The 12,324-nt window shown below is 32.7% G+C and overlaps 1 protein-coding gene across 7 annotated transcripts; it reads right to left on the reverse strand.

The window, feature by feature from the left end:
• Positions 1-1,976: 1,976 nt before the first annotated feature.
• LOC110421171 (putative bifunctional methylthioribulose-1-phosphate dehydratase/enolase-phosphatase E1 2) lies at positions 1,977-11,104 on the reverse strand. Of its 7 annotated transcripts, none has more exons than XM_021434717.2 (14): positions 10,845-11,104; positions 9,305-9,862; positions 7,301-7,585; positions 7,020-7,156; positions 6,510-6,605; positions 5,951-6,070; positions 5,279-5,368; positions 4,376-4,558; positions 4,088-4,243; positions 3,478-3,627; positions 3,282-3,383; positions 2,610-2,719; positions 2,412-2,530; positions 1,977-2,191 (listed from the first exon to the last, which is right to left on the reverse strand). In XM_021434717.2, exons 2-14 carry the CDS (start codon positions 9,837-9,839, stop codon positions 2,100-2,102), a joined length of 2,175 nt encoding a protein of 724 aa, XP_021290392.1. In that variant the 5' UTR covers positions 9,840-9,862; positions 10,845-11,104; the 3' UTR covers positions 1,977-2,099. The 7 variants fall into 7 exon arrangements, with proteins under 7 accessions (XP_021290392.1, XP_021290384.1, XP_021290376.1 ...); XM_021434709.2 differs by having other exon boundaries at positions 7,301-7,588; XM_021434701.2 differs by having other exon boundaries at positions 7,301-7,597.
• Between the last annotated feature and the right edge of the window lie 1,220 nt (positions 11,105-12,324).

Below are 12,324 nucleotides of genomic sequence, written 5' to 3' on the forward strand. Positions count from 1 at the left end.
TTTTAAAAAATTATTATAATTCTTTTTTTTATTTTTTACATATTATATAAACTTATTATTTATTATTAATTAAAAAATTTTGAACTTTTATTTCTTTTCATTTTAATCCTCTTGACTAACTTCTTCGGCCCAACATGTGATTCAACCGTCAATCTAAGATATGTAAGCAATGTTGGCGGTTGAATAATTTGCCTTTCCGCTTCATCAGTTATTGCTGGCAGATGATTTTGATAAAGCGAGGGTAAAAGCTGAGCGACGCAGTTGAAATTGATGATGCTCATCAATGCTATCGGCAGGTGGGGTTCAATTTATTGATACAACAATATTCCACTGTAACCAAAAGAAAAACATTGCAAGACATTAGTAAATCTAGGTTTGAAGCCCTGGCGTGCAAAAGTAAAAATTGCATGCAAAGCATTCCTGGAAAGTGACAATCCAATTCCCAGCTATGCGACATAGTCAAATTTCCAGATATATTAACTATCACGTGGTAAATCAAACTTCAAGACAACAGACTGACAAGTTTCCAAAATCTATACGGATAATGCTGTGGATTAAATTGGGTCATTAATTGGACGGCTGGGTCTGTTCCCAATGTATTCCTTGTTATATCAGGTTACTTCCATTTTCACAAACAATGACGTCAACCAAATTGCGACCCAATATAATTTGTGGTAATTAAATAATTATTCGAAAATTACTTTTAATTCACAAAATAAATAAAAACAGAATATAATAACTATTTTAAGAGAATAAAATAAAATAATCATTACTCATTTTAGTATGATAAATAAAATAAAATAAAAATAATTATTATAATTTATTATCGTATTTGATTTGTAAAATTAATTTTAAAATAAAAATATAAAAATATTATAAATATAATTATTTTATTTTATTTTTTAAATATTAATATTTTATTTATAATCTAATCATTACATTATAAAATATTAATATTTTATTTAAAATTAATGTTGTTATGATTATTTATTTTTAAATATTAATAATTTTATAATTTATTTAAAATATTAAAAATTGATACTTTAAATATTAATATTTTATTTATAATTTAATTGTTATTGTGATTGTTTATTTTTATTTTATTTTTTAAAATATTAATAATTTATATTTTATTTATAATTTAATTGTTATTATGGTCATTTATTTTTGTTTAATTTTATCTTTTAAATATTAATAATTTATTTTTTATTCAAAATATTAATAATTAATCATTTAAATATTAATATCTTATTTAAAATTTAATCATTAATATTATAAAATACTGTTATTTTAATTATAATTTTAATGTTACTATGATTATTCGTAGTTATTGTATTTTATTTTTAAAATATTAATAATTTATAATTGATTTAAAATATTAATAATTTGTAATTTAAATATTACTATTTTGTTTATAATTTAATCATTAAAATTTTAAAGTATTAATATTTTATTAATAATTTAAATATTATTATGATAAAACTATTAATACTTTTAATTAATTTCAAATTCAAAATATTTTATAATATATAATAAAAAACTTAAACTTTCTTATTATAATAAGATTTATTTTTTCTCTATGTGCATTTTTCATTTTTTAAAATATTAATATTTTAATCATAATTTAAATGTATTATAATTGCAATATTAAAATATTAATAATTTTTTAATTTAATAATTTAAAATGTTAATTTTATAAGTTTAAATTTGTAATTTTTGAAAATAAGTAAAGACATTTTAATTCAAAATATTTAAACTTTATTCTCATGGGTGTGGAATAGCTAAAATCATGGGAGAAGGTGATATTACCTATTCCAAGCTTTTACTAAGTTTTGAGGCTTTCCTCCAAAAACAAACCAACCGAGGGGAGAAAATTTTTCAAGGAATAGAGGGTGAATGGCTAAACCAAACATGTAGAAAATGCAAGTGATATACCTTCTTGCTCTTGGGTTGCAGAAACTACCATGACTAAAACCAATAAAAAGGACAAAAAAAAAAGGGGGCAAAACACTATATACAGGAACAAATATGCTTGAGTTGACAACATTACACCAAATTATGAAATGGATCATTAGATTATAGAAAACAGAACATGGTTCTTATATTTCCAACAAGGATGCAATTGTTCTAAACCCATGATTCTGCGGGAGAGGTCCATTTCCTGGACGGATGGAGATTATCACTTCCAAACCTGAAATGTTGATTAACACAAGTATAATATCTTAGAGCTATATTCTAATTCAGATTATGTTCGCATATCAAAACTTTAGAGAAAAACCTTGCAAGAGAAGCTATTCTATTCAGCTAAATAATACTCCATACTTGATGTGGTCTAGGGCCAACATCACTTGTAATAACCAAGGTTATTTGAAGGAGTAAAGTTTAATTTAAAAATCAGAAACAGCAAGTACCTGCAGCCCTGGCTGCCACAGCTTCCTGAAAGCTATCTGTTACAAATAACATGTCTGCCGGTCTATCAACTCCCACAGTTTGCAAAATCTCAAAATAACTACGCGCGACTTGTTTGTTTCTGCATGTTGAGATTAAAGAAACTTCGCCAGCTAGAAGAACAACTATCTTCTATAAGCACATAAGCAAAGAGAACTTACCCCACTGTGGTATCAAAAAACCCACACAAGTATTTTCTCAAGTCCCCATAGTTAGAGTTAGCAAACAAAAGTTGTTGTACTTCCCTGCTACCATTTGCGAATATGTACACCTTAAATAAAAGTAACAGTAATAATTAGCTAGTCAGAACATTTGAGTAATAAATTCAAATGAAGGTAATTCATCTACTTCTTTCATGAAATAAACTTGGCCAGTTACATCTCCAAGTGCACTTAAATCAAAGCAAAACAAAACTATCAGTCAACCTAAACCTCTCAAGCTTAGACAATATTAACCAAACAGACATATATATGAGATAGAGATAGAAAGAATAGGGAACAAGTGAAGGTGACACCAAAGTTAATCAAATTGATAATCAAATGATTAATTTATAGCCTCAAAATTAAAAACCTACATCATTTCACGGAAAACAATGAGATAAAGTACAGATGCATTGTGCAGAATTCACATTATCATATTTATAAACCAATTAAATATAAAATGGATATGGCCAAAAATCTGGCTGCCTGTCCTTATAACACAAGCAATTAAAGCAAGAAGGAAATGCAAAATGAACGTTTCAAAAACCTCTTCATCATAGAAGATATGTTGCAAACTGCAGGAAACACAAATTTAATAATCAATAAAAATTTAGTGAACAAATTCTTATGTACCTTGGTGCCTGAAGCATGCCACTTCTCAAGAGCTTCAGGTACGTCCTCAAATACAACACCAACCAACTCATTGCTTTGAAATCCAGCTCTCCAAATATGGCCCTGTGCAAAATAAATTAAAAAAAAAAAGAAATATGCTACAAACAAGATCCAGATGGGAAAAACAAGCCCTTGCAGTAAACTTTAATTTGCTTACTTCTAGTTGTTTTAGGGAAGTGACCTTCCTGTCAGTGCTAATCATAGCTTCAACATTAGCAGCCAAGGAAGCAATCACTAGCTCTTTCCCAACATAATCTGGAGGTATAGGCACAGCTCCAGCAACACCTTGTTCCAGATCCTCCTGTATCTGCAAGTTAAGTTGGGTCCATTAAACAACATTTTATCTGCTAAGCTGCATTTTGGTACATTTAAATTAAAATTTAAGAATAAAAAATTGTTTAAATAGCAATTTGAAGACCCATAGACAACATGCACAACAAAAAGTTTCCTTCTAATTAATAGTGGAAGCTTTAAAGCACTCAACCAAGTAAGTGGAAGGGGGTAGAGGAGGGGGATCATACCAAAAGCACCTTACCTCAATTAACCTTGAGAAACAATAGTAATCCTTCAAAAGTTAAAAAAAAAAATGGTAAAAGCTTCTCCTCCTAGATGTACACTTTCAAGTCTACATAACGGTGGATATTACTTACAGCAACATGTGCATCATATTCTAAATAAAACCTCGATTCCATAAAAGTCGGTCACAAATTGCATTGTTTTTTGACCACCAAAAATCTAATAGCACTGAATAACAGCATGAACCTTACTTGGGAACGCAGCAGGTCAATATCATGCTGAGTTTCTTCACTGTCATATGTCATTGCTAAATGTTTTTGCACATTATCATGGGCATAGGGAAAGAGAATATCAGTCACGAATGACATAGGGGTCACTGTCCCTTCAATAGTAAGGAGTAGACAACGCTGCACCATAAACAGAACGAGGTTAAAAACGATAGCCATATCCAGCATTCTAGTAGTACTCGTGTTAGAAAGCATAGAAAATGGTAACATATTCTAAATGTAACATTTATTCTTGGATGGAGATCAAACTACCTGAGAAGGCTCAATCATGTAATCCAGACCAAAAGTCCCAACCTTTGGACCCCTACTGGAATTCCCAGAACATCCCCAAAGTCCATTTATACTGCGTAGGGGACCATGATTTGGACTGGACCAGTCCAGCCCCAACTGATAAAGCTTGATAGCAGCATCAAAAAGATAATGATAGCATTCAGCCTGGGATAAAGGCACGCATATTAGTATTAGGACACCTTACAAGTTCACTTGGTTCAGAAAATAGCAATGTTCGATGTCAAAGTGTGGTGGAGTGCAATTCACAATAACAGGATCAACAAGAATGGTGCAATAGAATATCATCAAATACAACATTTAATTTCTAATTAAAGAAGACCTATAGCAGAACAGAACTATGTAGAAATTTGAAAGTACATGAAGCCACACATTAAAAAGAAACCCTAGGCGTGCATCAGGAAGTTCATTGATGCTTTTCAGAGCATAAAAAAATAACGAAAAATTATTTAAGTGATAGCAAAGAAATATCATTCTCTCTTTTTCTTTGATATCCATTATTTCCAGAATTTGAGTTATTTTACCTATCACTAAGATAAAGAGGCCATGCATATCTCATACCAAATGTGGATCCACACATCCACCATATAAAGACCTAATTATCCTCTGCATTACATTATTAAATATTTCTTGAATGTGAAAAATTAACCATAAGGTGTTCATATAATTTGCACAATTGAGGCTCATTATGAGAACCATGTGTCCCCATTTAACCCAACAAGCAGAAATATGCTATTTTGTTAAAGAAAGAAAAGTTAGAGAAAATGTTATTTGATTTAACTTAAGATTTTTAAGATTATAATATTCCACAAGCATAGCTAAAAAATACAATGGCAACTAGAAAAAATGCTTTTCAATAAAAATGACCTGAGTTTTGGTGCTGATCCATGAATCTCCCCATATATACACTCCATGGTTGCGAACAAGTATGGCTGTTGTTTTTGGATATGCTCTCATCTATAAGATAAAAGGTTTTATAAGTTGCAATGGTGACTTCCACCACAAGACTAACAGAAACAAACCAGACATCTATTTGCAAATTCTAAAGACGTCACTTAAATATGGGCATATAAAATATAATGAAATCATTATTCAATGCAACTCCATTTCTGGACAAAGGATCAACTACATACAGTTCTACATCCAACTTGAGGATATAAAAAGATTACAGGGTTAACAGGAAAGAAGGCTTCCCTATTGCTAAATTTAGCATAGTTAATTTTGTAGAAGTAAGCAAACAATAGATTGTCGACGGCAGGAACAAACTAAATAGCAGCAGCTTATGAATAGGAAATTAAAAAATCCTGGGAAATATCCTAATATTCATACAAAGGTTGTATTGTATTTATTAGAAACAAAATAAGACATCGACCATGAAAAACTCTTTTATAATGATTCTATGATCTTTTTCTTAATTATCACGTTGGTTCCTTACAGGTCTACCCACTATTGAACTCAGAACAATATGAGCAAAATCCTAGTTACCAGCCACTATGCCACGAGATTTTCACTACAAAGTTAGTTACTGTTGGATTATACCGCTTCTGTAAGAGATTCTGTGAGCTCTCCTTCATGGGCAGTGTTCTCAATTATTGGGACCACAAGTTCATCATGATAACCATGGCCTTGAATTCCTTTTATCATCTCCATATGAGTAATCTGAAAATTTCAGAAGAAAATAAATTAGTTTAGATAGATGTATTACAGCACATAAAACAGCACTTATCTAGATGATAGATGTTGAGGCCCAATATTGATGCAACACCAGACTTCTAAACTCACCAGTTAAAATGTCAACATTTTCTTCTGTGCAGAAATTGAAGCATTCGCGAATTCAACAGATTTAATATTATAGATACGCTTATCTAACAATAAAGAATGTAGTGAAATTATACTCAGAACGTTGATTTGCACCAGCACCAAAGATGAATAAAAGAGAGGGTAACTACACTGTACAAATAGTAATGTATGCCCAGAGAATTAGCATAAATGATCATTTAAACAAAATCACAAACGAGGGAGAAATAGAAACACAAAGGGCTGACTTTTTCTTTTGTCTGAATCCTAAATTCTCAAGGATTATTGGTTAACACATTACTCGGAACTCCTTCGAGAAAGGATTGATCATTGTAACAAGACAAGCCTCCAGTCCATGACTGTGGATAACAGCCCCAGCATTACAGATTTCATAAACCTGGAGATCAAAAAATATATATTTTATACCTTCATAGGCAAAAGTAAATTAGACAGGTAAACGCAAAAATATATCACCCTGCCACATATTCATGGTTGTTTTTTATCTCCAACCACACAACATCAACTGATGATCAAACTTTTTTATTCAAAGGTTTCATTTGGGCCACAAAACGTGCTTTGGAGTTGGGACATCAACTACCTTGATTACAACTTCTGGAGCCAGCCAAATCAAACGTTTAAGTGGTCTAAAAAACAAGACTATGAATTCACTTCTTGCTTGAAAAGATAATAACAGAATCCACATCAACATTCAAAGGAAGAAAGACTGTTGAAACAGAATTTAGATGATATGAATAACACAAATACTTAAACAAATACTAAACCATAAAAAAATTCCAATAATAACAAGCACCTTCATGAAGAGAGGAGCACAGTCGGTGCACTTTGGAGGTTGATAGGGATACAGCTTCAAAGAAGGTGTTGACATTATAAACCCATCTGAAGATAACACATACATACCGTCCGCTACCATTCTCTCCTTCTGAACACCTAACCCACAAAAAGTGAAACGTCACTTCAACAACATGAAAGCATGCAATTCATACATTAATGCCATGCCAGTACAGAAGCCAAAACATGAACTTGATAAAGCATCAACACACTGTTATTTACGTAAGAAAAAAAAACACTTACCAGAAGGAGACATGACAATGAGCTGATGCTGTCTAGGAATGGAGCCGTCATGCACCCTAATAGTGATGCTCCCCCCAGTACCCGATAGCCAACCAAGCGGATAGAAATGTTGGCACAGCTCTGCCACTAAAGCTTTTGTCTCAGTCACTTCTTTGCTCTCCACGTACGCCTGTGACATTGCAAAACTATTATGGACCATTGGCTGAGTCTGTGTCACTGTCGCTGCAACACCATTGGTGTTCATCGTCTCCATCGATGATGAACACGACGCCTCCGCTTTCTTGCCTTCTAAAGAAACTGGAGGTTTAATTAGTAGGGTCAAATATGTAGCTTTTTTTTTTTACAAAAGAATGAAGAAGAAAAGAACAGAGAGTCAGAAAGGGGTAATAAATTCATGGTGCCTTACGCTTCTTTGGGATTTAAACTAGGGGGGATGTTTAGAGAAGCAAAACAACGTTTTCTATAGCCCTTTCCTTTCCCTCCCAATTAATATACCGACGTTTTGACTTTTGACGACGCATTGCATGCAACACGTTTTAATGTATCGGCAAGTGCATCACCAACGCCCTTCTGGCTGTCTCCAATAAATGTAGACAAATACGGGCCTAAAGCCCAATTTTATGAGGCAGTTTAGCCTATGAGCGAATTACTACTATGTTTGGACTAATAAGAAGAAGCCTAGGACCAGCCCATGTACTAATTTTCTTAGCAAAAGGTCTTGAGGTCCGTGGTGACCTTCCATCTATTGTCGCTATGAGAACTGCCGTAACATTCCATCAGCAGGTCAAGATCTGGATTTCTTTATAGAACAACATTCGATCAATTTCACACCTAGAGCTTAATCTTATGCTCCATATACTGAGGAGACGGTACTCATTTTGCTAGAGTTTCATTTGGATCTATGATTTGCTTCCACAATGCTGTCACCATTAAAAAACACATCCTTAACAGTGCTTTGAAAGCAGAAAAAAATTTTGCCTCAACAAAATGGATGGTATTGACAGCATAGTGAAATGGGCAGTTCATTACTTCAATAAAAACCCATATCCAAAAGTCGCCTTAATAAAAGTTGTGTACCTCACCCCACCTTGTCATTGACTCTAGAGATTGATAAAAAACTTCTATCTACTTTTTCTGTATCAATCAAAGTGCAGTTGGTAATGTATGATGAATAACAGAATAAACAACCCTGCACTGGTATACCCTAGTAGTCAGATTGTTGTTGCATTTGATAAGCTGCAGATGGAACAGAACTGTAAAAGAGATGGGAACTACTGCAGAACCCAATTCAAATTTATATATATCTAATAAATGACAAGGAAGACAACTGCAAGTAGGAGAAAGGATGATAGATCCGGCTGATGAAACCCATTAATCAAAATTCAAAAAATCATAGATGAAGAAAATCACGTCTCATATCCAAGAATGATATAACAATCAGAAAGCTTCAAATTGCTTGCAGCCTTTATAGCACCAAATGTCTCCATCTTTCAGCTCAGCATAAGTAATAAAGAAATCAAGTTGCCCTTACTTGGTGGTAAAGTGAAAGTAAATTTTGTGAACTCCTCTTCAAGCTTACTAACAAACTAACACTGAGAAAATCAAAATGACTTTTCAAGGGCGTCTTTGAACAAGCAGTTCGTCTCAGAAATAATATTTTTTCACTTGCAAGGGGATGCCAGACTTCTTTTGCAGGGTGAGTATTGTTCAGTCACATAGATTTAACTCGTTTCCTTGTGAAGGAATAGGTGAAACAAACTGCCACATCCACATCTTAGCTTCTATGTGGCAGCAGGTGCATGGAATGCTAAAGCTAATTTGGCTACAAAATACACCAACCCCAAACTAAAACTCCCAAAAGACCTCATAATTTTGATTAGGCATGTGGAACTGGAAAGCTTAACTTAAATTCAATGAGCATGTGAGTACTAGAAAGTTAAATTCAGGGTTGAAAAAGCAGAATGCTTATTAAGGGATATTGCAACAAACCTTGAATGTCCTCACCTGATAAACTCCCTCGACGGATCTTAGCTTTGACATTGTAAACATTCCTTGAATCTGATACAAGATTTGGATTTCTTTGCCTTAACGCCTTGAGGATCTGGCGTGGCCGTTTCCCAGCTGCACTCATGTCCCTTATTATCAATACCTCCTCTTCTGTAAAACGACGGCAAGAAGGATGGTCAGAAGTATCTTTTGAAGGTTCATGATTGTGTTCTCCATTTTTAACCGTGAGTGTCCATACATCATCATCCTTTTTGCCCACAACTTCAAAAGGACAATTTGTAAGGCGAGAAGCATTCTTTCTTTGGCGCATGTTTTCACCATTCTTGAGCCTTTTACGATAAACACCACCTCTATCACAAGCAACAGTCACATACCTATCCTTTGCAGAATCCCTAATGGATACCATATATCCTTGGGTCAATGCAAAGTCACGGACATGCTTAAGCAGTTCTTCACGAGACTGAAAAGTTCCTGTTGTTGGTGGTAGCATCTTCTTTTCTAGGTTATGCTCATTTTGATCTTTAACTTCCATGTCCACAAGTTCAGAGGAAACACCTAGACAAGAAAATTTTATGCAAGCTTACGAAAAATAGAAGGAAAGTACAGAAGATGGTTTGAAACACGGTTCATACTGACAAGCAAACCATATTTAACTTAATTTTTAGTAACCATGCAATATTCAGTGTCTCGTAGGAATGGTAACAGTAGAATAAGATGTTTTACAATTCTAACGGCAACAGAGTTTAAATTTACAATAAAGCAATATAAAATCACCATAGAAGTATCCCACCAAAATAAGATACTTAGTTTAATTAATCTACTAACAGCTTATATGAAAAAGTCATTTTTTATACAGTATTCTGAATGATTATTATTTTCTTCCTTGACTATTTCTGTATTCCATATGTCTTTTCAGCGGCAAAAGGGAAAAATTAAATGAATTTCAAATTAGAACACGGTCATATATGTTTAAGAATGTTTCAGGGAAATAACTTCATTTTTGTAACAAACTCCTATTTCAATATGCAGTTTCTTCTTTTCATTGGAGCCAATTAGCTCAACTTTTGAAGAGCACAAAATCGAACAGGAAAATTATCTTAAAACGATAATGCTAACCGCCCCATACAGCATATTTTAGAGCCAATTAGCTCAGAGTTCGAAGAGCATAAAACCAAACAGCCAACGCCAATCTTTGCAGCCTCAGTTCTTTCTGATACTTTAAAATGCGAAGAACCCATTAACAAAACAAATGAAGCGGCCCCTTCTTTTCAGCAGAACAAAAAAAAATGTACTTAAAAGATAACTAAATCCTATCTGGGTCATAACAATTTACTCTTCCCATTGCTCAAAATCAAAATCAAATTCTGCTAAAGTTCCACCAAAATATTCAATCATACTTAAACTTTGATTGAATTTTATTTATGTATAACTAAACGAATTAAAGGTTCAAAATTCACAGGAAATTAAACGGAAAAAATATTAAACTTCAATTAATACCGTTATTTAACGACGGTGAGAGCAGAAGAACATAGCATACCGTTGAGAGTTAAAACATGAAAGTGATTTTCATGGCTGAGGAAGAAAACCCTAGCAGAGTAATCTGGGGGGTGATTGATGAAGACGTGTTGAAAAGAGAAGAGTCGGTCGGGTGACACCGTCGGTGATGGGGTGGCTTTGGTGGAAGTAGTGAAATGGAGGGAAATTTGAAGGATATATGAATGGGAAGAAAGAAGAGAAAAAAAAACAAAGGAAAAAGGGGAGAGAGGATTTTTCCAAGGGAAACGCGGGTATTGCCAAGGAAAGTTTCTGAGATCGCAAGGAGATCTGCTGTTTCCCATTTTTAACCTCCCTTCACCGGGGCCTTTCCGTCCTTTCATTTTCACTTGGGATAATTAACATTTCATTCCTACGGCTGTCAAAATTAAAACCAATTTTTTAATGCTCTTTCCCACAAGAAATGTAAATTAGCTCGCCATATAGAGGGATAGATGGCCATCCATTGATCTTTTTTATACTTAAAATTAAAAAAAATATAAGATTAATTTATTTAATTGATGTTTTTATTATTTGTTTTTGGTTTTGTACTTTTACTGTTTCTATAAAAAAATAAAAAATAAAAAATAATAATAATATCAACCAAACAAAATCTAATGAATTACATTAACAATTACAAAGAAGATACATCACATACTAATCACTAATCAGCATATGCTTTTGTAAGGTATTCAATTTCTTCCTTTAGAAAATATGGTTTTTAATTTCTTTAATTTGGTAGATCATTAACAATAATATTTTTTTTGAAAGTTAAATGATATATTCACTACAGAAGAGATAGAAAAAACCAACAGTTCATCTCTGAAAGAATTACAAGTTGATTCAAGTGTGTTATTAACAATCCTCAATCATCGCAGCAGCCTATGTCCAAAAAGAGCTATACTTGACATCCTATGTTGGTGTATTTTCAAAATCAAAAGTTATTTCACACAATGAAAAACTATCTTAGCTCGAGGGCTATGTCACATAAAGTGACATAATGTGTCTATTGGATTATAGATAGGTTTTCATGTGAATAGTTATGTCTCTTGGTAAAATGATATCCAAAAATTATGAGACATATTGAAAAGACACCATAGCTCAAAAATTAGATATGAAATGTTATTATTTCAAATTATAACTCAAAGGTTATAATTTATAGAATAAATAGTTATCTTTTCATAAAAATGATTATTGAAACAATAACTATATCTAAAAATTGTGTTTGAAAAAATAAAAAGAAGCCTTTTAAACAAATGATACCTCAATGAAAGGGTTGTGTCTTTAAGAAGAAACACTTACAAGCCTATATAAAGGGTTTGCTGCTAACCATTTTGACATATCAAAGCAAACATAAAACAAGAGCATAAATATCAAGAGCAAGATAAGTGTTGTGTTCTAATAACATAAACACTTAAGTTCCCATCAACTACAAAAGCTTCCAAATTTCTTATAGTCTACTTGCTGCAGAAAGTAGGTTCTAA

The sequence above is a fragment of the Theobroma umbraticum genome, unplaced genomic scaffold (assembly GCF_002168275.2).
Source record: "Theobroma umbraticum cultivar Fairchild unplaced genomic scaffold, ASM216827v3 scaffold_30.0, whole genome shotgun sequence".
Lineage (NCBI taxonomy): Eukaryota > Viridiplantae > Streptophyta > Magnoliopsida > Malvales > Malvaceae > Theobroma > Theobroma umbraticum.

Bases quoted from the DNA above. Each gene is read 5' to 3' on its own strand.
- LOC110421171 (XM_021434677.2), bottom strand. From the start codon at position 9,839: ATGGAAGTTAAAGATCAAAATGAGCATAACCTAGAAAAGAAGATGCTA. The intron at 7,157-7,300 runs GTAAGTGTTTTT...TTTGTGGGTTAG, and splicing joins CATTGTCATGTCTCCTTCTG to GTGTTCAGAAGGAGAGAATG. The intron at 5,369-5,950 runs GTATAATCCAAC...TTTATCTTATAG, and splicing joins CAGAATCTCTTACAGAAGCG to ATGAGAGCATATCCAAAAAC.